A 27,737-nucleotide genomic window follows, 5' to 3' on the forward strand; every position below is an offset into this window, starting at 1 on the left:
ATCACAGGCAAAGACAGTATATGGGTTTTGTAGTTCACCTGAAGTTTGCTCTTGCTTTGCAGCAGACTTTTGTGTAGAATTTCTCTCTCCTTTGAAGCTTCAGCTACTTCTTGAAGGAAAGACTCTGCTTTTTCCTCACCAAGGACATTGTTTAGCATATCTTTCTTTACCTGTAATGTCATCAACTTCTCTTTGAACTGGGAGCTTTCAGCTAGAGCAGCCTGAAGGAGAAAAGTTCTTCCAGTGAGATCATACCAAAAAAAAAAAATCATATAACCATATTATTGTCACACAAGTTACACAACCAAAGCAGTACGACAAAGTCAGGTAAAAACAGCATGCTGGGCCAACAAGGGGTAACAGAAGGTACCTCAACAGTGCCCAGTTAAAGGAAAAATCTTCCTGATAATGTTAGAGGCACCAGGGCTGCATCCATTTTGTGAACAGAAAGAGAGGTAAGCTGTACTATGGAAAGAGTTGTCTGTGCAGAGGAGAGGCCTAAACAACCAACAGAAAGGACAGCTTGAATGCTCATCCTGAGGATAAATTCCAACCCTGTTCACAGACACATTTATTCTGGAGATCACAGGGATGACAAAGTAACAAACACACCTTGCTGGGAACACGTGCTAATTGTGCATTTTAATCCCACATCCATATCATCAGATAATTCTTTAACAGAGTCCACAAACTTCCCATCCAGGGAGATCTGGGCTAATGCAAAACAATATTTTCATCGTTGTTAAAGATACCTAGCACTTTCTGCGGCCTACTCAGCTGACAACTCCAAATGGAAGGCAGAAAATAAGACAATGTGCTACAGCTGGAGCCAAGGAAAGAGCTCCATCCCTGCTGTGGGGTTTCCTGCCACACTGGCAGGACCTTCCAGCTGCTGCTGCCTGGCAGCTGTACGCAGCCTTGGTCAAACCCACATTTCTGAACTTAGCAACAGCTCTGCTACCTCAATGTGAGCCAGCTCTGGCGCAGGAGTCTCCAGGAGCATCTGGACCGATGGCTTCCACTGCTCAAAACTTTGCAGGGGATCTTGGATGAGTCTCCACATCTCGGTTTCTGTATCAGTGCTCATTTTAGAAGTCTTGCTTCTAACACTGTAAGGATAAAGTGACAACCAAGAGAAGGATTATGAAGAAATCCAAGCCCAAACATTCTATTCTTCAAGGCATGAATTAACACAATACTGGGGTGTAAGCCATACACAACACAAAAGCCTCAGTCTGTTTTACTGCCTGAGCCTGCTGCTGCTTGCCAGCAGCTGCTCTGTCAGTCAGAGACATCTGACAAAACTTTATTTAGATGTCGCAGGACACATTTGTCTTCTGTGCAACTGTGTATCAGGAGCTACTTTGCTTTTCTCGTAGCCAGCAGTCTTCCCTTGTATGTGAACTTTCTTGGCTGCTGTCACCAGTGTGATTTAACAAATCATATTATCAGAGCAGTCTCACTGACTCACGGGAGGAACAAATCAAGAGTGTCTAGAATGTAACCGCAGTTGCCTGTAAAAAATGGTTTTGTTTCTTAAAAAAATTACATTAAAAAGTCTTTGACAACCTCATGTTAACAAAAAAAAATGAAAAATACATTTTTATTTCAAATACAATTATTTTAAATTTTGCAGAACCACTTGAATTTATATTAGTACATAGAGGTGATTCTGATAAAAAAAGCTTTGTATTTATGTAGATGTATCCACATATACACACCGCTCTATTATTGGAATACTATAAATCAGCAAACCTTCAATGAATACCCAGGCTTCTCTTAAAAAGAACACAGCCCAAACACAGCCAAGTGACAAGGCCCAGCAGTGACACACCCCATGCAGCTGCCTCCTGTTTTTCTCAGCTTGCCTGACCTCCCAGTTTGCAGAATCCTGCATGATTTGCCAAAATGCAGCCCAAACTTTATGCTCACAGGGGAACAGTATCTTGCAAACTCACAAGACAAGCAGGTGAGAGCAATGCCAGTCAGGATCAATGCTGCCTTTCCATACAAACAGAAACAACACTCTTACCTGTGTCACTGGGCCATGACGGGGCTAAACAAAGGCAAGTTTGCAGAGGCCAAAAGCTCTGCAAATAGAAAGTTCTGACTTTCCACGTCCTCGGCCATTTGCTCTGCTGCCCCTGCCAGGCTCAGTGGGAAGCTGCCAGACTTCCCAAAGCAGCTTTGGAGAGAAGCTGGCAAAGAAGCAGCTGCCATTTTCTACTCAGAGGCAAAATGCCTGCCTTCTTTGCTCCTCTTTCAGCTTTGTTTAGTTGCTAGTTTTTAAACTGAAATCCTTTCCCACAATGACCTATAACCCTTCCAGCAGGACAGCATACTGTGCACAGAGGGAAATAAGCTGGGATACAGGAAAAGAACTGACCTTCTTTTTTCCCTTAAAAAATGATCCTTTCTTCTAGTTTGCAAAATTTGCTGCAGCTTCTTTACTTCCTGATTCCAGGCAGCCTGGAAACGGAAACACTGAAGTCTGGGAGAGGCTAAACTTTCAGAGTTTCCAACCCAAGGCAAGTTGAAAACAGGAACATGCATATAAGCTGCCAGGAGAAGGGGAATAAACTCTGCCAAATAATTGCTAAGGCTGGTGAGTCACCGCAACAAACTCAACAAGGGAGGGCCATAATTCTTCTGAACCGTTTACTACCACAGCTCCTGTCCTGATTTTCTAGTTGCTAGCATGAAAGGCAAGAAAAATACATAAATTATTATTATAAAATGCTAATTAGATCAAATTATCTGCCAACAATCTAATTTTCTTCAAACCATACACAACATTAATGATGTAAGATCATTGCTTGAAAATGACCAGGAGCCTCCAGCTCCTAGCAAATGGCTAAAATTACAGCTTGACTGAAACACGGAGGCGGATGTAACTATCAAAAGCTTTTTTTTTCTGCCCATCACTTACAATTAACTTTTTTCTTAGGCCCCTGACAATCCCTGAGAGAAGATTCCCCCCACCTGCCCCCCATAATCAGACTTCCCAGTACCTTTGATACTGCTGTATTGCAGAGACAACACTGTCAATGTGTGGCTGCACATCTTGGGAAAACCGTAGCAGTTCCTTAAGCTGAGCCTTCAGCCTCTCAATCTTTGACTCTTCTGCAGCCAGAGCTGCTCTTGTTGCCTTAATTATAAAAATAATGAACAGATCGTACCTTATGTAGTGTCTTATATGAAATAAGAAGTAAGGCTGTGTCTCAGGGTATGCACAAATCCCCTTTCAGTGGCTTTTTTCCTGGTTATAAGGAATATGGTCTTTGCTAAGACACAAAACATTCTCAGCAACAGTTTTTTTTCCAGCAGGCTCTCTCTCCTCCCCTCACACTGCCCAGCCTCTGCATCTGATCTGCAGGGTTCACTGTTTGAACAGAGTGAATCCCAAGCAGGCCTGGTTTCAGTTCACTGATTGTAGTGCATAACACGAGCTGCATTTTTTGAGCAGTCTAAAAAACATCTGTTTGCCTGAACAGATCTTTCTCAGAGACTCTCATACGGAGAATGTTAATTCTAGGGTGACTCAGGGAAACAACAACTAAAACCCATGCAAATGTAGCTGGATTGAACCAGTCTAAATTTTTTTGATCCTTTTTGCATATACTTCTCCCAGTTAGTCCTGCATAGTTCTAGAAATACAAACAGCAGTGAAAGGCATTTTGAGAGCAGATAATAAATGCAAAGCTGGCCCTCGAGAGAAAATGAGCAGTAAAGATCCTTATCTACTTAACGTGTGACAATTTTTTTGCACTTATTTTTGCAGCAGATTGGTTTTGGTGTAAATATTGGATTGTTACAATCTTAGGACTCCTTAGTACTGATGATGTGTCTGCTAGTAAAGGAAGAGAGGTACCTATCTTACAGAGATGATGGATATGACATAGCAATGGTCTTACCAAATACCTCAGAAATATGTGTACTTGTGTCAGTGTATATATATATATTCAGTGAGGCATTAATTTCCTGCTTCTTTTTAAGTGGAGCAAATTGTGCTGCTTGCTCTGTGTTGTGCTCTTTTTGCATGTGATTCCTTTGAACTCTAGGCACAAACTGCAGCACATCCTCCAACGCTGCTCCTTCTGTGCAGTGTAAGATGAAGGCTGGGGCAGTTGACTCCACTGTTGGCAGTCACATTTTCCTCAGTGTGTTTCACACACACTCATTCTCTTTCCTTATCATCTCTAACCAATGGGACAGGCATCTGTTGGATGTGACTATGCATGTTCATTCTACAGCTCCACTTCCTCCTCCACACAAAGGATAACAACTTACATTGCATTTTTTCCACAGAGTTAGAAACTCATCTTCAGTCTTTTCCCCTTCCCCAGGGTCCAGGTCATTTTCTAGTCTCTGTAGATCTTTCCTCAGCTGCTGGATGTCTGCTTCTAATTGTTTGGCTTGGGACTCATAGGCACTTTCAGACTGTTGGATCTTGAGCAATCTCTCCTCCTCCTGACTACTCAGCAGTTTCAACTTCTCCAAGGCTTTTCTTAGCTCTTCGAGTTCATCCTTCAGTCTTGCAGATCCAAGTGGAGAGGTATTCTGAATCACCTCTGCACACTGATTTTCAAGGTGCTTCCATTTCTTTCCACCACTCCTAATGTCTTTGGCAATTTCCTGCAAAAAGAAGTAAATAAAGATTGTCTACAGGAATAGAAAGCTGGGGGAAAAGATGAAAACAGTAGGAAAAAAGATCACCTCTCCTGGTTGTATGAATTTTGGTTTTCACTTCTTATTTCAAAATATGTCTTTTTTTCAAGTGACCAGGCTTAGTAATCTGACTGCCTTCTGAGTAATATTAATTGCCATTGATTCTGAAAATATTGGTTTTTTTTAATGCTTATAACTTGAAATCCCCAACAAAGAGAACAGGAGCTGCAGGTATTAGACATATATTAGTAGTTGGATCTCAGAGATTTTAAGCTAAGCATTAAAAGCATTGGCACCAAAATAAAGGATACTGTTCTCAAAACTGGTATGTTCCTTACCAGCTCTAAACTCTCAAAACCTGTGAACCTTCAGGGTCTACTTGGATCAGGTTTACCAAATCTGATTTATTTAAACAAGATTCTCGAAGAATCACATAACTGTTGGAGCTCAGGCTTTAAGAAAAACAAACCAGACCAGTTTGTGACTCATACTGGAAGAACCACACATACAAACAGTTTCAGGACCTCGTACAACTCATCTGCCCTAGCCCATGCTAAAATCACCATCTATTTTGTATGTGTAATTCTTTTCTCAAGGACACCCTTGTATGGTTTGAGCAACACATATGGGCATGAAAAACACACAATCCTAGCTCCTTGTTAGAGCTATATTGTTTTAGGACCTTCAGTGCCTTTAGCTTGTCCTCTGCTGAAGACTTGGTTGCTTCTCCAGTGCAGCAGTTTAATCTCTCTGCGACACCACTCAGCCACGATTGAAACTGGCTGACACTGGCGCTGTACTGCTCATGTTCCTTGGTGATCGTTTCAAGCAGTTTCACTCTGTTCTGTAACGAGAGACATCAGAAGTGGTGAGGACTGTGCTTATCTGGCTCTTTTTCCTCTACATTGTAACCCAGAACTTACAAACAAGACTCCCTTTTCGGGAGCCCTGATAACACTAGGCCTCCACAGGAATTCAAAGTTTACCTCGAGAAACAGAACACGAAAGTACACAAAGGCTTGCTCCTGTCTGGATTTTGCTGCAGGCTCTCAATGTCTAAGTCTCCAAGAACACAAGCTGCAGAACACAAAGACCCTGTAAGCTGAATTTCTGGCTTTCTGAGCCTTCCTACCTTCTCATTAGAAAAAGAAAAGAGACAGAAGTTTGTTTCTGGTTTCACTTTGAAGACAAGCAGTTACATTGCTCTTGTGGGTTAAAAATAAAAATGAGCACATCTTCCTTATCTCTCAAAATGAAAATAAAAGAATGCAGTAGAGGCATGAAAATTGTTTTAAATACTTCATCATTTAAACAGACTGCATTGAAAGTTATCATCACCTTCAATTGTGTAGTCCATGCACTTTTGTACTTACTTAGCAGGTCACAAACTATTCTGTGGTGATATCACAGGCTCTGGAAACAAATTCAAGCCAATGGAAAGCAGGTTTCATTTTTCAAGTTACTGCCTGAGCACCCTATAACCAACAATCCCTGAATTTACAAGGGCCTGCACACCATGAGCTGCTGCCTGCTGATCCAGTCTGGCACTCCTCACAAGCGTTTGCTCAGACTGGCCTTGTTTGCCAGCCCAAGTTCAGGCCTTTTTGATTTTGACACAAATCACCTGCTCTGTTGTTTCACTAGTGTAATATTCAACATAACTATTATCTTCTGCAAAATCAGACTGATTTTTCCTTGCCCTTCTCCAGTTGGCATGGAGAGCAATGGAGGTACACTGTGGTTACATTAGATTAAAAAAAAAAAACCAAAAAACAACCACTCCTTGTGCAATCCATTTAGTGCTTGCAGCATGCTTGAAAGCACCCTCTGCTCTCACAGACAATGGGCCAAGTTTCATTTTGTGTAATGCAGGACACAGCACTGGCCTCTGAGCAGGGCAAGCAGGCTGACAGCTGCAATGGTGGGCACAGCTGAAAAGTCCCTTTTGCATTTGCCTTGTTCTTGTGAGGCTCTGGAGAGGTCCTTGTTGCGGCGTGATACCATGGCTTGCCTCAGTTACCCCGTCCTTCCCCAGGTGTCAATCACTCCTTTCCCCACCCTGACTCCTGCTGGGCACTGTCTATCAACCCAGAAATTCCAGAGGAGCAGCGAGTGATTGGGCAGATTCAAAAGATGCCCCCCGCCCTTGGAAAGGCATTAGGGCATCCAGGTGTCCTTTTCCCTGAGGCCTCCTCCCCCTGTACCTGTGCCGGTGGTCCCTGTGTTCCCTCCCCTCTCCCTCTCCCCCGGGTTAAAAGGACAGGCACACCACACGCTGGGGGTGTCCTTGTAGAGCTGTTGTACATTCAGGGGCCATGCAGCCCAGAATAAAAACTCTGGATTAAACCCTACATCGGGACCAACTCTTTCCTCCACCATCGCCTTAAAAGGTTTCTCCAGCACAGGGAGGCCTGAGGCGAGACCCTCTTCTACCAACAAGCTCCAGCCGTAAGCACTGGAGCTCAGGCATGCCTGGGCTTGTCCCCACATGCCCAGCTGTGACCCACAGGTAGCCAAATAGCATCTCTGGGGAGAAAAGACCACAGGTGCTGCTATTTGGTTCAGCAGCAGGGGCCAGACGAGACAAGGCACGTCCCATTCAGTGATATTGGTAAAATCCAGTAGGTGCCCACACCTGCCAACGTGCCTGAGGTGGCAGTGAGCCATCTCCATTCTGTCTCCTGTTCTCCAGCCAGGCCAACAGGATCCCCTTGTGCTGGGGGTGACGGTCCCTCTGGGACTTTGCCCTTCACCTTTGGGACAGGTAAGCCCATGGTGCACTACAAAGCCATCACCCTGCAAGTGGAACACCACCAGCCTGTTTTTCACACTGCCACTTCAGTCTCTGCTGACTTTTGCAAATCCTGAGTGATGCCCCTCAAGTTAGCTGACTTGCTGTGGGAAAAAAGAGGAACAGCTAAGGGACAGTTGTTTCCCATGGAGGATGAAATGCTGCCTATTATTAGAGCATGATCTTTAACAGCACCAGCCATACACAGGTTTGGATGAAACCAAAGGGTAGAATTATGACAGTATATTTCTGTGCCCAGGATGTATCCAGCAGAACACCTCACTTGCTAAATGCCCATGTGTAAATTCTCAAATCTGCAGAGGCTAAACAATTCATGCTTCGACCTCAGGTCAAGGATCTGAAGAAGACAACCATATGGAGGTGTAAAAGGGCCACACACCAAAGTGACGCAATTCAGGCTAAGCTTATTGACTCCAGGAATTAGATTATTTTACTGGCAGAAGCTCCAAAAGGCATAATTATAGCAGTGTAAAAGGGTCACACACCAAAGTGACCCAATTCAGGCTAAGCTTTTTGACTCCAGGGAATTAGATTATTTTACTGGCAGAAGCTCCAAAAGGCATAAATCAGAATAACAAAGCAGAGATGTTATTAAGCTCAAAAATCTTAGGCTGATATACAGGAGGTTCAAAAGGAAGTCAAAACAACCTACCCTTGACCAGATAAAATAAAGGAATAAGCAGGTTGGGTGAACAGCTGGTCTGTGAGGTCAAGGAATAGATGCCATGGATCTGGACAGACTGTGCTAGCTGTCAGACAAAAAGCTTAAAAAGAGTTGGCTGAGCCCTCCCCCCCACAAAAGGTTAAGCAGGAAAACTTTCCAATGATGAAAAATAAGGAATCACCTGCTCCTGTTAGGTTAGCTGTTTGGGGAGCAGCACAGTGTGAAACTCAACATCCACATTCACTAGGCTGAAGTGAGGAGACATGAAGCAAGGACATGGCCCTGCAAAGAGTAAGAGCACAGACAGGAAAGGAATGGGTTTGCCAAGGGCTGCAGGGAAAGGAACGTGTCTGGGCAGCATATGCCCAGCCCTGGCTACTCAAGGAAGGAGGACAGAGGCTTAGGAAGCCCCCTCCCCTTAGCTGCCTTCACAGTCAGGGAAGGCAAATAAGCCTCCTCTGGAAGGCAATCTAGAGCACATAAAGGAAGTTCCTACTTTAAATCCCACTGCAGAGTCTCAAGGAGAGTACAGAAAGCTCCTATAGCCCTTCCTGGTGCTTTTAGTCTTACCCTTGGGGTACCTTAGAAAACTATTCTAAGTATCTAGGTTTCAGTTAACAGAGACAACCTGGACTGAAATTAATCTGATGTGTTCAGAAGTATTTAATATATTTCCTAAATATCAACTTCCCATACATCATAACTTTTCTTACCATCTTGAATCATCATTTATGCTGAAACATACAACCATTTACCTCTGCATATTTTTAATTTCCTAGGCAAGGGAAAGCATGTAGGAAATGGCTGCCACATCTAAAAATATTCCTATCAATGTAATTAAAATATATGCTTTTAAATTTTGGGAATGTTAAAGACACATGTTAGCACTAAGAAAAAAAAACCCCAAAAAAACCTCCCACCATTTGCTCATACCAAAGAAGCAATATCACAGGCAAACCATTTAAGAAACACTGTCCAAGAGCCTGCATTCTGACAGAGCTGGACAACTGCACAGGGTCTAAAAATGCCCTTCAAACACCAGTGTAATCTACAAACACCAGCGAGCCTCCTGTGCTCAGGCATTCAGCTGGCATCTGCAAGTCACATTTAGTCTGGCTTCTCATCATGTGAGGGGCCAGAGCAATCCCCTTACAACTGCTGTGTCTCTTTCATTCATTCATTCATTCATTCATTCATTCATTCATTCATTCATTCCTCCTGCCCACTGGAAGAGGTGGCAGGGTTTCCCTAACAAATGTTATACTTTCCAATGCAATTCCCAAGGTGCCTGTCACCTTGGCATTAGATAATAAACTCCTCATTTACTTCAGTTGCAAAATCCAAGGCTTTCCAACTCCTTTCTTTGTTCCATACCTCCTGAAAGAGGGATTTCTTAGCTGGATTCTCTTACTCCATCGTTCTATGAAATGTGGTATTTATAACCAATGCCAAAGAAAAGCTTTTTCTAGCGTCTCAGTTGGCTGGAAACATAAAGACATATTTACTAACTAGTATGAGCCACTTCCTGATCTCATTTTCACCAGCACATATCCAAGTTGGTTAGAGAAATCACACCATGTAAAATCAGTCTCAGAGAGGTCACATTCTGGGTTTGAGTATTCAAATTACTTGTCTAAAAGAACAGCTTTATTAAAATAACTAATGACCATCTCCGGCTTCAAAACCAAAAACAGTTTTGGTGAGGAGGGAGTGAATGATAATTTTAAATGGCAGTCTAGATAGGCAACACCTGAATTCTCAGAAACCTTCTTATTTGTATATCCAGATGCCTTATAATCAAGGGATCTACCTTTAAAAACAAATAATCAGTATTGAGGCCCAAGTCTGCTGGTGGCTTCTCTCTGGCAGCTGCAGCTACAGAATTTCAAAACATACTCTAGATTTTGGAGAGACATTAGCAGTAGCTGTATATTTATGGCTAGAAAAGTACCTGAACTACGTGCTCACAAAAGATGCCAGCTTAGGGGTTTTTTTGTCACTTTTGGGGCTCGGGGTATTTTACTTCAAAAGATAAAATGTATCTATGGGGTAAGCAGGGCAATAGAACAAGCATCCCAATGTTGTTGTTCTTCCAGTGTGAGCTGAAGTTAACTTGGTACAACAGCATCCAGGGAGGGAAAGCATCCATCACTGTCAGGCTCCAGTTCTGGACTGAAGTGTAGGTGTGAGAATTAATAGAAGGCAGCATTATAACAGAGGCAGACAGAGCAGAACCAATGTAATGAAAATTATTTCTATTTGCACCAGGTACTTCCAGCCTATGAAATTCTGGAAGTCACCATGAGCAAAAACTAGGTTTTAATTTCTATGTTTAGTATAGATGTATCTATATATATATTTAAAGTATCCCTTTGAGTATTTCTATTGATTTGATTAGTAAGAAATTGAATTCTTCTGCCCATCCACAGATGTCTGCCCCTCAGCCATACCACATGGTCTAATCCTGTCTTTATTTGAGTTTTAGAAGTGAAAAGTACAAGCATTTTCTAAAACCTTTATGCAAAAACAGGGTGAAAGGAAATCACTGGTATTAAAAGATGAAGCAGGATGTCTTACACCAGCCTATTTAACAACTGTTCAAGCTGGAAGATTAGTATTGGGCAAGAATTAGTATCTGTGTGCATGAAAATCTTTCAGATAGTGGAAGTGGCCACAGAGCAAAGTGTTGGGCCAGAGCTGACTCCCACCTCTGTGTTTCCCAGTTCTGCAGGCAGGGAGGGCAGCTCTGGGTCTCAGATAACCCTACTTCCTCCAGCAAGGCTGTGTCCATGCAATATTCCCTGGCTCCTGGCATGGGTACTCTGCATCTGGTTATACATGAACCACTAATGTGATGAAAGATGAGGAACAATTCAAACTTTATACAGAGATGATCTAAAGCAATATTCACTAGGTCACAGCAAGCACCCTGCAGTTACTTTACAGCAACACACTATAAAGCACCACGTAAGAGCATCCCAATTAACATCACCCCAGGACAACAGCTCATCTTGGGACTTGACAATTGTTTCAAACAGTCCATTGACTGAAAGAACAGGGGTCCTCAGCTCTGCTTCCTTTTGCAGCCCTGCCAGGTAGGCCCCATCACTCAAGTAGCAAACAACACCGTAGATGGGAGGAATTTGAACACTTCCCACTCTTCATAAGTGTACCTGAGCTTCTTGTCTGATTCCTTCATATTCCACCCTCATTTTCTTCTGAGCATCTTCATCAACACTGGGGTCACCTATCCTGCTGAACAACGAAGCAGCTTCCTCCAGCAGCCTTTCCAGAAGGACTGACTGATTTAGGACATCATTCTGCAAAACCTGAGCATGGCTCAGCTGCCACTGCTTCTCCTTTAAGCCAAGCTGCAACTCAATGTCAGGCTCCAAGGTCACCCTCATGTTGTGGATCCATGTGTAAAACTCATTCTGGGCTTTCAGGTACTCGCTCCAGTGCAGCCAGACCCACTCAATGCGGCTGTTGGGGAGAGCAAGAGAGAGCACTTAGATGAAATGATGATGGGAGCAGTGGAGACCAACAATGCCAAAAGGCCTTCAAAGCAGTGCACAAGGTTCTCAGCAGTTTTAACTTGCTCTGACTTTGCAGGGTTTGGGCTCACTTCCCAGGTTCTCTCTGCTTTGGGGAGCAAATATTCTGTATAAGGTTCTGACCAAACTCATCATTGCAGACCATGGGGTGGATGGACCAGGTTGTGAAGGCAGAGCACTGAGGTCTCACTGATCCTCTCTTCCCACACAGTCCCCAAAATGCTCATGGGATTGGGATTAGCAGGGAATTGCTATCTACAATCCAGGGAGCAGAGAGAAGCAGGAAACACTTGATGAAAGCACTGGAGGAAACAGCTGCCTCAACACAGCCAAGAGTGCGTTTGTCTTACCTGTGACAATGAGTAATGTATATGGCTGTCTCTTCCCACAAGGCTTTAATGTCTTTCAGTTTAGAGAGCACCTCATGCTTCTTATCCTCACTGATGCTGCGAAGAGCAGCATCTGCCTTCACAAGAATCAAGTCCATTTTCAAGCTGCCTTCTGGTTCCAGGGCACGTATTTTCTATGAGAAAAACAAATGATACTGAAAGCATGGAAAGAAAACAAGCATCATTGATGAAATGTAAACTTTGTTTTTACCCAGGAATCATGAACTCATAGAATCATTTAGGTTGGAAAAGACCCTCACAATCATTCAGCCCAGTTGTTAACATGACTACCATGGGATGGAAATGTCTCTCTACAGAACAGACAATTAACCCTTCCCACCTAACTCCCTGCTGCAGTTTCTCCTGAAAGGAAAATATGTTTTTTCAGACATGTTTATTCTTAAACATCCTAAAGGACTGAGTTTAACTGAAAACCACACAGCAGTTGAAAAACGTTTAAGTTGGCTACAAAAAACAGACCATCCTCTATGAAATGCCTGTGGCTGTGTTTCCATTGCTGCTATAAGGTTACAGCACTGTGTTGCCCCAGGCCAGCTGCTCTTCCCACCCTGCCAAAGCACAAGGAGGCAACCTCCACAGGCTACACTGCAGCCTCTCCATTTTAAGCTATACTATAAGAAATCATGAAGCATATTAAAAAGGCTTCCTAGTGCAAACAAAAGTTGGCTTAGAAAAGAAGCCAAGAGAAATTAACTAGTGGAATTTTCTGCCTGCTACCAAATTTTGCTTCAACCCTAAATTGCTAAGTTATGAGTTGGTGAAAATGTGTATCTTACACAAATAGGAATGCCAGGAACTGAAAGTGGAGTCATCTAATTTTAAGTATCCAGAGATGGAAAAATCAGCACAAGTTCTGTACAATTTAACAGATTAATTATCCCCCAATTCAGATGTCAGCTTTCAACATTACTTTATCCAAGTTTCTGATACTATCAAATTAGTTTTTCTTGCTGGTCTTCCATAAACTCCTGGCAAACTGCAGACTTTCCAGTTTGAAGAAAAAGGCTGCTACAATGAAAACACCAAAATTTTAAAAATCAGCGATTACTTTTGGTAAAGTTAGGCCTATGGGATTTGATCATGTCAGTTATTGCAAAGGTGAGACAAGTAAAAGGTCTTTGGATCTCCAGTCCCACATTCTCTTAAAAGCAAAGCCTGTTCTTTTGGCATGTAGGCAGCACACCTGCCTGCGATGTATCAACAGATGTTTGGAGAAATTATTTACTAAGAAAGGTATGATTAATAGAATCCAGAGAAGCAGAGCAGGGCAAAGCAAGAAAATACAAGCCACAGATATCATCTAACAGGTGAAGTGTAAGAGTAAAGCTGTATTCTAAGCCTGTTATTTTTCCAGCAATTAGAAGCAAACAAACAGCTGGAGGGAAAGCAGTGGCTGTACAGTCAATTTTCTTTTTCAAATCTGTTTTTTACATTATTTGTCTCATTGGCTGACATTTTTATTAACAAATTAACAGAAAATAAACCACAGGAAGGAAGCATGAAAAAAAAACCCTGGCAAGCCAGGTGCAAAAAAAGAACTGAAAACTAAACAGTGGATTTGAACACAGCCAATAGGTGAAGCAGTGAGCACATCATGAGGATATCTGAGCTGGAGACAGAAGCCAGGCCCAGAAAGGAGGTACACACAGGAAGAAAGAACTTGTTAATCTTTAGGGTGATTAATCTCCAAAGTCTGAGTTGAAAGAATTTCTTAACATTACTTTTTGCATGTTACAGATCTCCTCTAAAGCCCACAGAAGTAAACAGGCTTCAGCAGCTCAGGCCATATCACATCACCACAAATCTCTAGACCTTATAAGTTATCTCTGCCTTGAATGTTCCCCCTTTGCCAAACTACCACTCTTCTACTCGAGTTCCTGTGCCTCTTGTGTGTTTCTTGAGACTGTACACATCATAGTTTCCCAGACAAAAGAAAAGGTGAAAATAATTTAAGGTCAGAAAAATTAAACTATAGATCAAGATAAAATGCTTCATGTTTTTATGACTGACATGCAAATCTAGCCATCATCCATCACTCCATGAATAGTCTTTATATTATGCCACAGGCAAGATCCATCCTCCAATAAACCACAGTTAAGGAAAAAGGCTGAAGACATTACTGTGAACTACCTCATCATCCATGTAAGCCTGCAGTGTTTTTTGTTAAACTTCAGGAGAGGCAGACCAAATATAAGTAGACACACAAAAGGAGAGACTTTGGGGTAAGTAACAATGGGAAAGATCTTGCCATTTAAATTAAAGAACAGATTACTCGGAATTACAGGTAATAAAAGTATAAAAATAGTTTAAATGTTAGTCATGGAAAGATCACCACTCCCTCCAATGGCACAAATGGGACAAACAGGAGTGTTTCCTTCTCTGAGATTACAAGACCTAGATAACATCTAATGAAACTGAAGTTAATGAATGTGAAGTCACTGTAAGAGAGCAGGCACAATCTGCAACAGGATCTCACTGAGAAGAGTTATAAAACAGATTAAGTAAAACCAGGAAAAAAGAAGAGAACTTTTACCTTTTCATGGAACAGATCATAAAGGGGATCTGTAAACCCTGTTATCATCAGGGTTATGGAACAGGACAAAGGAATTACTTTAAAACAGCCCATTGCCAGGATACTGCAATCTGTTTCTATCAGTGCCAGAGTCCTGGAGGGGGTGGAACACTAACATGATCTGATTCTTTTATACTATATGCTGGTTGTCTGCAAATTACTATGGTAATTGCAAGCAGCAACCAAATTGTTCCAGGCTTGAGGAGAGTGTAAACATTTTAACCTGCCAATCCTGCTGCTAGTGTTCCAAATCCATCTGAAAAGCATGGAAGCCTGTGATAGCAAATTGCCATCCTCTTTTTCTACATCTGTAAACAATTTGCAAATAGAAAATTTAAAATAATACTGATGTGAACCCATCCACACAGGCCCAATGCTCCAACAAGCAGGGGCAGATGAGTTTCCTGATGGAAGAGTCCTGAGCTCACAGCAATAACTGCTGTGACAATGGCAGCACTGAGAGCCACCTCTGAATTCCATCGCTCTTCCCTTACCTCAGTCTCTTTTAGTCTGGCTTCTAGGGCAGATCGAGGTCCTTTGGTGTTGTCATTGATCCTCAGTCTCTCTTGGATGGCCTTCATCCAAGCTTCTGCATTCTCCACGCTGCTGTCAAATTCCTCCTGGAGCTGCTGAGTCATCGCATTTGAAGAAGCTGAAAGGAGAGGAAACAGGGAGGTAAGCAGGTTTGGGGTAAGACCTGAGCAGGAATGAAAGGCAATCCAAAGGAGAAAGGGAGAAAAGCTAATGATGTTGTGGCTTTCCTTTTTGAACAATAATAGCAAAAACTGCAGCAGTATCGTAGGTCAGTTGAGCACAGAGAACATATTCACTCTGCAGCTTTCCCAAATGAAAATACACCAGGAAACAAAAAGAAGGTGGAGAACTGTGGGAGGTTCCTTTACAGTAAACAGACTTAATTCAAAGCTTTTAAATGAGATTAATTTGATGTTTGTGTGTATTCCAGATTAGCTACACTAAAGACAAACACTTGCTGTTTCTTCCCAGAGTCATGTCAGTGTAAAACTCTCCCAATGCCCTTCCAGGCTCATGTACTGAGCACCTGACACCAGACTAACGAAGTACTTTGGCACTTAGAGGTGCACTTAGAGGCACTTTGCTTAACTTAGAGGTGCACAAACTGCTGTTGTAGAGGTGTTAAAGCTGCTGAGAACAGGATCAGGTGCTTAGACACTCAGTTAACTTCTTGCGCTGAGACCATGCAGAGGTTACCTGAATGCACATGCAGTGAGTCTGGGATACACAGGCAATGGGAGCTGGTCAGCAATTTCCAAGACAAACCACAAACAAGACCTCACAGGGGATTATCAACCCTGATGGATGTCTTCTTTTGCCATCTCTTTTACTCCATACCAGGCTCCAAGCTTTTAATTTTGCTCTCCCTCTCTCCTGTTGCCCATTCCCAGTCAGCAGGAATGTATGATGCTTGGTTGCTCTGTTGATGTCTCTGTTTAGAGCACAAGCTCTCCACTGCCCAGACAGCCTCCTTTGTGCTGTACAATAGAGCAGAGCCATCCTAGGCTCACCCCTAGGACTGCTGGACTAAACTCCACTAATAAGGATGAGCTGTAGTCAGCTCCACTGAAGTGAACAGAACGAGAGCCAATGCCATTCAATGGGTTTGGATCGCATCCTGCGACGACTGCCAGCCAAGCAGCCAGTGTCTTGTGGAAAATAAAATATTCTTCCTCTTTGTTGTTCATCACTGAAAGATTTTTTCAGCACAAAGTTTGAGACTTAATTACTGAACCCAAGTTTGCTGTTCAAAATCCAGTTCCACAGAGTCCCTCAGTTTCCATGAAACAATTCATGTGGAAGGAAGTGCTCAGTGTGAGAGGCAGAGCATGGCTCCTGGTGAAGCTGGACCAATGGTGGTTTGCAACCACCATAGCTCTCAGCAGCTCAGTCTTTACAAGGAAGAGCCATGCTTCTGCTCACAAGCAGAAAGCTCCCCACCATCCTGCCAGTGTTCCTCTCCATGAGGTAAAATGATTCATGCAATATTAGAGGTCCCTTCCCTGCAGCACCCAGTCAGTTTTCTTCCACATCAAACCAGAGAAAACAAAATGTCAGCATTCACAACAGTCTGAACTGTTGCTTCCCAGCTGTCAGCAGGCTTTCTACTCAACAGGTCCCAGGACAGAACAAAAGAACTGCAGAGCAGCACTGCACCACCCATGGGGACAGCTGGAGCAGAGGACGGGGTCAGACCTCAGAGAGAGCAGACCAGCAGAGTTGCATTTGCGTGAAAGAGGGAATTCCTCCCTAAGTGAGACCTGTCAGACAGCACAGAATCTAAGGCTGTAGCTCTCAGAACCTGAGAGTAGCTTTAGAGAGAGTGACCTCAGCTTGAATGTTCTTAAAAATAAAACAGGATGTACTGGATTTAGCGAGGGTGGTGTGGCATGGGGCAGCTACTCCCTCTCTCAAATATAAAAAACATGACAGGATATATAATTAAAACTAAAATCATTGACTTACAACAGTAGTAAAGAGGAAGCCAGCTAATGGAGTAATGTTATTTTCAGTGGATTGCTAGATAGCTGTGTCCTTCTCCAACTACGACTGGTTCAGAACTGACATTTCTGAACTACAATAATAGAGCTCTTGGAAAAGAGCACACATCTCATTGCAGTTGAAAAACCAACTCATTTTGACATTAACATTTCTCACTATATCTGGCAGTTGTAGAGGGACTGTACCCTAAAACTCCCCTTGTTACATACATACACACATTTCTAGGCAAACAGTTTCTGAATGTTCAAGTATGAACTGTGGTGGTTCCAAATTATGCTAATGTGAAACAAAAAACTCACAGTGCATTTACTGGATGGACCCTGATGAGAAGTGGCATTCATTTCCTAGGAGAGGTTTCTATTCCTGGCAACATTCATATCATATTTAAAATTGGCTTCAGTACTCCACTCATGGAGTAGCCAATACAGAACATACAGTTATCCTAGTCCTGCTTTTTACAAAAAGTTGAGGGCAATCTTACATGGTTAAGAAGCAGTGGAAAACCTACTGTCATCCAACAGGAAGAAAACCACACTCACACTCTGCCCTCATGCTGCTGCTCTCTGAGCACAAGGAATTTTCTGTCAAAACCTCACAGTAACACAGCCTTCCCCAGCCCACACACAGTCAATCCACGTAAGCAGTCAGCACAGGAAACCACAAAAAAGTTATTTCAATATGAAGAACACCAGCTTGCAAAGGAAGAGAAACACTTTGCTACTCCAGCTATAGACAATAAAACATCATTGACTGATTTTGACCAAGCAATTCCTTATCTAGTACCACGAAGATGATTAAATTTACCATGGACTCAATGCCCAGGTGGATTTCACAGTAGTTAGAACCTGCAATATCTGACATGGATTTGGGCTGCCTTTTGAGACCCCCTGTCCTCCCTCTGTGCAGGGCAGCCAGATGCTGGCTGAAGCAATCAGCTACAGCACCTGACTTTTGTTCTGGAACCCATCCCAAGCACTAACAACATGGTTTATACCTGCAAGGTAAAAGTATGACTTTTCTGACTTACTCTCTACTTGGGAGAAAGAATAACTGCTGTCTATTTGAGATATGGCAAGATCTGTAACTCCTCTGCAAATTCTTCTAAAGTTGGGACTAATGATTAGTGGACAAAAGTTAACCATTCAACAGCATTCACCCCATTTCTGTTGCATCATTGGAACCAGAAGGTTGAGCAATACTTCTGGAGATTAAATTAAGCAATATTTCTGGACCCTGATCAGCACAAAAAGGACAAAGGAGACATAGTGGTTCTGGAACAGATCTAAGCAGTGGAGCTGGGCAAAGCCAACATTCACACACCAACCTGTAACAGCAGCAGACCATTAGGGACACCTGTACAGTGGTGCAACAGCCTCTGTCCCAGGCTCAGTCTCTGTGCCATGGAAAGGCTTCCCTTAATCACCGGTGAGATCCTCTGAGCAATTTGTACAGAATTGTTTTTCTCACAATTATTTTCAAACGCATCCAGCTGTTCAAAACTGCTTTCCATTTAATGCCACTTGAATCAGTGTATTAATTCATACTGTGGAAAGCAGATTCACACTGTAGAAATCACTTGGCATCTCCATACATGTTACTAAACGAGGGAAAAAACTATGTGTAAGAAATTCTGGCATAGATAATGAGATGCTGAGAAAAACCAAATTTTATTTGTCCAGATGCAGTAACAGTTTCTTGGCAGAGGTAATGAAGAAGTGTATTTCAGAGTGTTAAACAGAACTGACCCAGGACAGCTCCTGCAGTATATCCACAGGTTACAAAAAGCACATTTTAGGAACAGTAAAATGTAAGGCAGATTACCTGCAGAAACTAATAGTTGAACTTCTCCCACAACATGACTCTTCCTGCTTTCCCTGAATCACCCCTGTGAGCCCCAGAACACCGCTTGGCAGTGTCTGGGTAGGCACACATGTTTCAGTGCCACAGAGGGACGATGCCTCAGCCCTTGCCCAGCTCTGCCAGACCCACTGCACACCCCCAGCACAACCAGGGCTTGCTCTGGTTTGTCTGAGGCTCAGTTACATGCACGGGATATCTGCACCTTTGGAAGAGGGAAAGGTGAACACCTGACCCAGCCCACCCTTGTCTCAAGCCAGCATCACTCCTCTCCAAGCACAAAACCATTTAGCAAGGAGGGAAGTCAGAGTACTGCAGCCTACCACCTCTTCCCAAAATCCTGGAGAAGGAAGGGGCAGCTGGAAGGATGCTGGGGGGCACACGTGCTGTACCCCCAGCTCACCCTCAGACTGAACATCACAGCATGAATTAATGAGATCCAAACAACAGCAAGCTGGGTTTTGCTTTTAAAATCTGCTCCAGTTGTGCTGGGCTGGGCTGAAGAGATGCAGAGGCAGCTTTGTTTCAGCTGTGGTCTTGGAACCATCTTGCTGAAGGAGCAGATAAATGAATTAGCTGACTGCCCTGCATCATATCTCTGGGAGCCATGGACATCTCTGGGTTTGCACTGCAGACCCCGACACAGACACAGGCAGAGGTCACCCCTCACGAGACCCACGTGGCACTCGCTGGGCCAAACTCCTCCAAGCAGCTCTCCCTTAAGTACAGCCACTGCAGGAGCCTTGCTAGTGCATCTGGGAACTCTTCTGGGACACTGCAAGATTTACTTATTTAATATTTGTAATACACTACTGAGAGCTTTTAAAATTATTTTGCAAGTGCAGTGTTTTTTTCTTAGGATTGTCCTATTATTCTGCAATGTTTCCTAATGTACTATTTTCTCTCTGCCAGTCATACTGGGGGTTCAGGTTTGGTTTTTTTTTTTTTTTTTTTTTTTTTTGTTTTTAAATTTGTATCTCTTAAAACATTTCTTACAACCACTCCCATTTTACACATTCTTTTAAACCCTACATTTATAGAACACAGGCTTTAAAATTGTTTCAATATGTCTTGGATTCTTATATTCATGTACTATTTGACTAGTTTCCAGAACCCAGTTCTTACAAAAATAAAAGTACAAAAATGCTCCAGGAAAATTCAAACCACTTACCATTAGGGAGACTATTTTCCAATTATTGAAATACTTCAAACTTTTCATAACCCCTTTCATTTGGTTCTGGGATTGAATGTGGAAAAAAAAAGATTTAAAAAAGCCCACTCAACTGTATCAAATTTTAGACAAATGCATGAGTGTGGAAGCAATTTTGGTTCTGGGAATTGTATCTGGGATAATTTAGTAACTTTTCAGCTTCCCTAGATACTATAAAGAGAGCTCTGAGGAGGCACAGAGCTGGGAGCTCTGTCTGCTTCAGACTGGAGCAGAGGTCAGGAGCTGGCACAGAGCACTGACCCTGGCCTTTCCAAAGCTGAATGTTCTTGGTCTACTCCAGGAGGAGCTACTGTGAATTTTGGATCCAGCCAGCCTTACCAGCCTTGCTGAAGGCCTCCAGGACAGCAGCTGCACCCATGCAGAGCCCAGCTAACCTGCCTGAGGATGTAAAGAAGCTCTCAAGGTTTCAAATAAAAGGTGTAGTTCTTTCCAGCATAATCTTTCAGAGGCTCAAAACATAATCCTATCACTTTGGCCATCTTCCAACACAGCCCTCTCCTGTGACACTGAATGTTTATGACAGTCAGCAATTGTTTGTCCTAATTAACAAGCTAGACTATGAATAGGGCTTTTTTGGAATAAACACATCTATATCCTCATTACAAGCATCCCCTTCAACAACAAGGAATGCAACACTGAGTACATACAGCACCCATCCCTATCATAGCCTCTTCCCCTCCCTTACAAAACAATCCACAGGAAACCTATGGCTAATGCAAGGCATCCTGCCACAACATGGTCACACCTGACAAATACTCTCTTTGTTACCAAAAACTGAAAAGCAGAGACATGTTCTGACAGGCTAACTGAAAAAAAAGTCTGATTTTTTTTCAGCCATTTGTTTAAAACTAATTTCAGACTTTGGTGAGAGCCAGTACAAGTGGGATATCTTTTTGTTTCCTAAGACTGCTGGGGAAAATACATAACTGCAAGGTCTAAAAACCTATTTCCTTAAAAAAGGGATTGAAATTTAAAAATAGTTTTCTACCTGAATGGAATTGTAGCATACAAGTAAGGCAGAATTGGGTCCTGGGGCCATCTTTCCTTCTAGGGAATGATAATCAATAGATCTGATCACAGCATTTTTATTTTTTACTTCAATCTTCAAGTCATTTGGAAGTAAAAATAGTAAGTGAGGACTCTTAATTACATGTCTTTCCCCATTCCATATATTCCACACACAAATTTCTGCATTTCCAGGTCACTCTAGGAGACAGGTTGGTCTATCATGATTCCATTAGATAAGTAAAATGCAGGGTTTAGTTCTGGTCTACAGCTCTTTTCTTTTTTTTTGCCATTAAGCATTAAGGAGACAGAGTATGTGCATCGTGCATTAGACAGCTGTCTGGTTTAGATTTTGCTTTTCTATCCCTACATTATTGAGGTATAAACAATATTTGGAGCATTTATTTGGTCAGCCCTCCTGAAAGTAAGACTATCCTATCCCTTTTACAGATAACAACTTGGGTTCAAAGACACTTTGTTTCTTGCCTCTGAGCAATAAGGAAATACTTGAAAGGACAAGAACAAAGTCAAAGATTCTGTTAATAAATGCTGCAGAGGGTGTTTTTCAGCCTCTTCTAATCTGTACCACTTCAAGTGTCTCTGCTGAGAAGCAGACATCTTTTTAGTGACTTTAAACTTAATGACAAGAGCCTTCATTTTCCTAGTTACCATTCACAGACACTAGTCTGGGAAATCACAGGTTTAACACCTCTGCTCTACAACTTCAGGAAAGATTCTTCAGGTCCAGGGAATCTGATGGGGCAATTACCCAAAAGATATCTGTGGGTTTCCCAGCAATCTACATCTTGAGCAGCTGGGGACAAGTTCTCAAGTAGGTTTGGTTTCAACTTTTGTCAACTCCCTAAGTTTACCATCAGTCAGCCAACAAAAAAGCCCTGCGAGCCAACAGCATTAGTTTCACAGTCTCTTGAGAATAGAATTTACGTAATTAATTATCTCTCACTTGTCCTCCATGGGACTGTATGATCCCTCAGTACTGGGCGCCAGTCACAGCACTGATACACTGATAATAAACCCCTCTGGTACCTGCCCCTTGGCTAGAGATCAGTGAACAATTCAGAGTGAATAATGTATCTGATAAATCATTCCTCTTCTGCTGATCAAATTATTGTGTACAGACAACCTCATTTTCCCAGAGGTGTGGTTATCCCTATTTGCCAAATATTCTTTGCAAATAAGTTTTTCTCTGCAGACTATTCCCAGGTAACTCTTCCTGGCAATCCTTCTTCCCCCAGCTGTGCTGCTTAGCTTTGATTTGGCATCACAACCCTAATGAGAAATTGCCCATCTTTCCTGGCTAGCTGGGAACAGCTCTCCTTGTTTGAGTGCAGTTTGTCACATGGCAGCTCCCAAGGGCCAGTGGCACAATCGGGGCTCCAGAGTGTTAAACCACGGACAAGGAGTGAGCTGTCACAGCACCCCGGGTGAGCAGAAGTGCCCTACAGTTAAAGGGATAATACCTTGTCCCAAAGAGATTACAGAGGACAAGTTGGAAGGGGTTTGGCAATGAAAGCAAGGCATCAGTGTGTACTTAGGGACACGGAGTGATGGAGGGAAGAAATGCTGTCAGAGCCTTCAGCTGCATTGCCACTGCTCTGTGCAAGCTGCAGTGCTTCCCACATCCCAAGCCCTCCACCCACCCCTCGGAAGCAGAGATACTCAGAAAGAGACCCTCAAGCCCAGCTTGTGGCATCAGCATGGGCTGGATCTCACTCCAGGAAAGGGGATTCACTGCACTGACCCACAGGCTGTGGTGGGACACCCTGGGGTAGGAGCCCTGCGATTCCACAGCGAGTCAGTGCGATAGAGGGGCACTTCCAGGCAAGGAACCATACCAGAGGTGGGATAATTCCCCCTCTTCAGGAATCCTGTGTTCTGAAGCGGCCCACAGCTGTAATATGAGCTACAGAATGTCAATGTGTCTGAAAGTTTGTATTCTTTCCTATTCCACATCACTGTTTCCACATTTGGATCTGGGGTTTTTTTTAAACATGCAGTTTTTTCCCCCTACAAGATCAGTGTTAAAATCTTTTTTGACTATCATTTGACTATTTCACCTCTGAGTGTGTAACTTGGAGCACTAAGCACATGGCTTTTAAACTCATAAATCTTTAGAGTCAAGTATATACCTGAAATATTTCTTAGAAACAAAGTCTCTTGCAAGTACTTTGCAAGTATGCTCTAAGGGCACAGGTCTTTTGTCCCATTTAGAACAGCAGAAGGACTGACTCTCCAAAACAAGATTTCTCAGATACATCTTTCAAAACTTTATCAGTTCAGTTATGCTAATGATATATTTATATACTAAAAGTGAGACTTATGGAATTGAAAAAAAAAAGTAGCAAGTAGGACAATACTAATTTTAGATACTGAAGCTGTTGATTAAGAATTATTTTCCTGGGATCAAAGCATATGGTTATGGAAAAATTAGCAGATTTTAATTTGCATGGAACAGGAAAAATCTGCTTATATAAAGAAAGAGAAAAATTACTCCTGAAAGAAATGAACACTTGAAGTGCTGTCAAGAACATACAGGAGGCTATACTCAAACAGTAAATAACTATACCTAAACAGTCAGCACTCTGTGCATAATTAAAAGTAGTATTTGCATTAATCTGATAATGTCAGGTTTATATTGCAAAACAGCACTGGTTTGTGTTCAGAGAAACCCACAGGCAAACAAGGCCTGCCTGCGTCCCAAACAAAACACACTGTTGGAACCGTCAGCAACCTCATCCCCAAGCTCAGAAACAAAGCATACCACTGCAAAATGCTGGTTATAAATTAATTTTGAGCGCTTGAGAACATTTTTGGAATTGAATTAAACGGGCTGCGTTCTCGTGACTCATTTTTGCCCGAACGGTTGCAGTTTCCAGGTCTTTGCCTCCCTCGCACAGTGAGACTCTGCCCGCCCGGCTCAGCTCTGGCTCGGGCTGGGACCGGCTCCCGCCCGCATCGCTCCGGACCGCACGGCGGGGAGAAGAACACTGCCGTGTCAGCAGTCCTTTAGGCCTGATCGGGACCCAAGTCCTGGAGTCTATAAACCCAGAGGGGATCTGAACCGCCTCCTGCTGAGATTCATCCAGCCTCAAGCGGGGCAAGCAGGACCCAGCAGTGAGCCGCGTGTGCCGGCAGCCGTCCGCAGCCAGCAGGACCCGGGTTAAAGCTGTGATCGCCGGTAGTGACCGCGCTGAGCAAAGCCAGGGCTGCTGCTGCTCACTCGCGTCCTTCACTAGCAACTGCCTTTTAGAAATAGAGCGCAACGAGAGACCAAAGCTCTTTCTTCCCCTGCAAACTCTGAAGAGATGAGGCAGCTCGGCTCCATTCGGACCCCAAGGGGGCCTCAGGGCGTGCTGCTTCTCGGCAAGTTTGAAAATTCCACGCTAAATATCACGGGACATATCCCTGGGGCTGCCAGGGAGCTAACACAGAGATACATTTAGAGCAACAGGGGCCCATATCAGCCAAGGGCTGGTACACACACAGGCAGATATGGCACTACCTCTTCTCAAATACTTGAAAAAAGGAAAAGGTATAAAGCTATAGATTTGTTTAACCGAAGTGATATGGAATTCTTCTACGAGGAGTAACAGACATCATGGCACAAACTCAACTTTGGTCTAAAAGAAATAAAAATATCTCCCCACTAGTCTCCAAAGCTATCTTCTAAAGATAACACAAACACCTGCTGTATTTTAAAGGCATTTCACATCACTGACATTTTTCTCCACTATTTCTCTTTCAATTTACAGATCAGGGCTCAGCAGGTGCCTTGCAAAAGGTTGATTCATAAACAGGAGAAGGCAGATATCATCTTCCTGAAGGAAAATATGTCCAGCTCTGATGAGGACAAGAGCAGATCCTCCAATGACCTTTGTTTGGGTTCAATGAGCACAACACAAGCAACAGTATTTGTGCAAACTATGCTCCCTAGTTAGAAAATAAATCTGAATTTCTTTAGTCCCCTTTTTTTGCATACCCTCAGGTATGCAACATTTCAACAGTTATATATGTGACCTTAAACCCAAACTTCATGGAAGGGATCTCAGTAGTCCCAGCTGGGCAAACATTTTGGGGCTGTAAAAGCTGATATCATGTCTTGAGTGCCAGCCACACTCCCAGCTCCCAACAGTCTCTGTTAACTTCACCGACTGTCCCTTATCTCCAACCCTTCTGCTGCACACACTGTAGGGATATTTTGGCTTCCTTTCTCCTGCCTTACATCAGGGAGCTCCCCATTCTGGCCTGCTGCTCACAAAACAATTTATCAGGCCTTATTTCATTGCACTGGGCCCTCCCCCCTGGGCCCCCACCCTGTCCCCCAGCACGCCGCGGTGCTGGCAGCAGGCAGGAGGGGAGGCGTGGGCTTGCTCTGGAGAAAAGCGCGCCAACGGGCTGATCTTGGCGCCCTTCACCAGCCGGCTGCTGCCAGAACCCTCTGTCGTGGCACTCCTGCAGCAGGACACTGACTTCTATTTCCCCATTCACTAGAATGCAAATCTGTGAAATTTCAAGACATTTGATATCTTTAACACTTCCATATCTGGGAAATGTAATGCAAAGTGGAAAATGAGTGCAAAAGCTATTAGGAGCCAAAAGACACACTGCCTGTCACAACCAGCTCACTACATTATGAAATAAAAGTAACCTTGTAAAAACCTTACCAAAATCCTGGGAAATCTGGCAAAAAGGGTAGGTAAAAGTCTGTGGTGATTCCATCAAAGTTTTCTGATGGCTTCTCAGCATGGCAACCACAATCCAGCCTGGCCTCCACTAGGTGTTAGAACAGCAATTCGGCACCGTTGGCAGCACGAGCAAGTCTGGCACGAAGAGAAACCAGTGGTTTCCTCCTTACTAGTGCAGGAGGAAGCACAGGACTTCCTCTCTGCCTCCTCCCGTGCTGCGGGAGTGAAAGAGGAGATGGCAATCCAAAGATATACCAGTGCAGAAAAAAAAAATAAAAAAAGAGAAAGAAAAGAAACCCAGAGCAGGGCATGCTGCCACTGTTTAAAACGTAGGTGAGATTTAAATAGCAATAATCCCCAGAAACTATCTGGTTCAGGTCATCAACTAACAAGCTGGTTAATTCCTGTAAGGATTAATGCTTGAAATTATTATGCCTGACAGATGTTTGCTGAATGGGAATTGAATACACAGGATGAAGACCAGCAAGAAGTAAAAGTGCCAGACAGGTACGTCAGAGCTGAGATTTTACAAATCATTAACTCATGCTCTAACATAATAATAATTTTCCTTATCTTTTTTACTCTCAAGGTCCCTAGCAGGAAATTCCCTTAACAGACTGACACACTAATCTAGATTCTGCTCTCAGTTACAATCACGCAAGACAAAAAGGAGGTTAGCTGATATTTTCAGGAAATACCTCTGCTGCGCAATTCAGCTGAATGGAATAAACTTCACAGTCCTGTCCCTCATGACAGAGAACATGATGAATTCTCCTCTCCTAATTCCCCAAAACTGTTGGAAAATATAAAGCAGCATTCTCCCTTGATTAATTAAGATCCTGCTGGGTACTCCTGCTTTTAGGCATTCAGTAAAACCCACTAGTTTGGTCTATCTAGCCCACTACCATGTGCATCATCCTGATGGTGTAGGTCTAATACACTCCAGGACCACAACAGGTGCCACTTACTCAAGCTGGTGTAAATCCAAAGCAGGTCCACAAGGCCAACAATCTCTCAACCTTTTTAGTTGCTGTATGCCATACTTTATACTACACTGAGCAGCATTTCTAGAATTACAGCTAATATGCAGGAGAGGTGGAGAAACCTGTGAAAGCAAAACATGGGGGGGGAAAGTTAGTTTGAATTCTACCTCCAAATTAGAAGCTACAGATAAAAACAGGGATAAAACTGTGAGCCTCTCCAGCCATTTTGGAATCAGGCAGCACAAGGGAAGAGCATGGGGAAAAACTGAAGAGAGGAACAAAGATGGATGAAAACCTAGGTGGATGAACAACAGTGGAATAGAAAATGTTTATCAAGCTAATCTGTGAAGTTGCTAATACAGAGAATTAACTGAAGACCTCAGTAGCCTCAGAGAGGCTGTGACCCCCATGTGCAGCGGTGACCTCAGCTCAGCCAACCATCCAGAATTTCAGTAAAAAAACCTCAAGGGACAGAAGAGGAGGAACATCTTAAGAATTAGCAGTGCTGATTGTACCTCTAGAGAGGGAACTGATATATCAGCCATTTTCCAACTGTCTTGTTAGCCTTTTGCTAACATGAATAATCCCTAGAATTATATGAATATCTCAAAACACCTCAGGATAAGAACATCTCAAAACACATGCAGACTAAACTATATGATGCCTAGGAGATGTAAACTAGAGATTGGTCCACTTATCTGAAAGTCAAATCATGGCTGTTTTAGAATTATGTTGTTTGA

General features: G+C 43.1%; 1 protein-coding gene across 8 annotated transcripts in view; it reads right to left on the minus strand.

Moving 5' to 3' along the window:
* SYNE3 (spectrin repeat containing nuclear envelope family member 3) overlaps positions 1 to 27,737 on the minus strand; it is a 71,491-nt gene that overhangs the window by 34,889 nt on the left and 8,865 nt on the right. For 2 of the 8 annotated variants that reach the window (XM_041401764.1, XM_041401677.1), the window contains exons 2-10: positions 26,983 to 27,119; positions 15,175 to 15,332; positions 12,049 to 12,221; positions 11,318 to 11,627; positions 5,351 to 5,512; positions 4,291 to 4,635; positions 3,012 to 3,148; positions 962 to 1,109; positions 39 to 221 (exon numbers count right to left, since the gene is read on the minus strand). In XM_041401764.1, coding sequence (XP_041257698.1) covers positions 39 to 221; positions 962 to 1,109; positions 3,012 to 3,148; positions 4,291 to 4,635; positions 5,351 to 5,512; positions 11,318 to 11,627; positions 12,049 to 12,221; positions 15,175 to 15,318 — 1,602 coding nt within the window. In that variant the 5' untranslated portion in view covers positions 15,319 to 15,332; positions 26,983 to 27,119. Of the gene's footprint in view, positions 1 to 38; positions 222 to 961; positions 1,110 to 3,011; positions 3,149 to 4,290; positions 4,636 to 5,350; positions 5,513 to 11,317; positions 11,628 to 12,048; positions 12,222 to 15,174; positions 15,333 to 25,993; positions 26,139 to 26,982; positions 27,120 to 27,737 lie in introns of those variants that run through there. The other 6 variants (XM_041401591.1, XM_041401848.1, XM_041401326.1 and 3 more) reach the window with 5 other exon arrangements.

This window comes from Onychostruthus taczanowskii, unplaced genomic scaffold (assembly GCF_017590055.1).
Source record: "Onychostruthus taczanowskii isolate IOZ18803 unplaced genomic scaffold, ASM1759005v1 scaffold1, whole genome shotgun sequence".
Lineage (NCBI taxonomy): Eukaryota > Metazoa > Chordata > Aves > Passeriformes > Passeridae > Onychostruthus > Onychostruthus taczanowskii.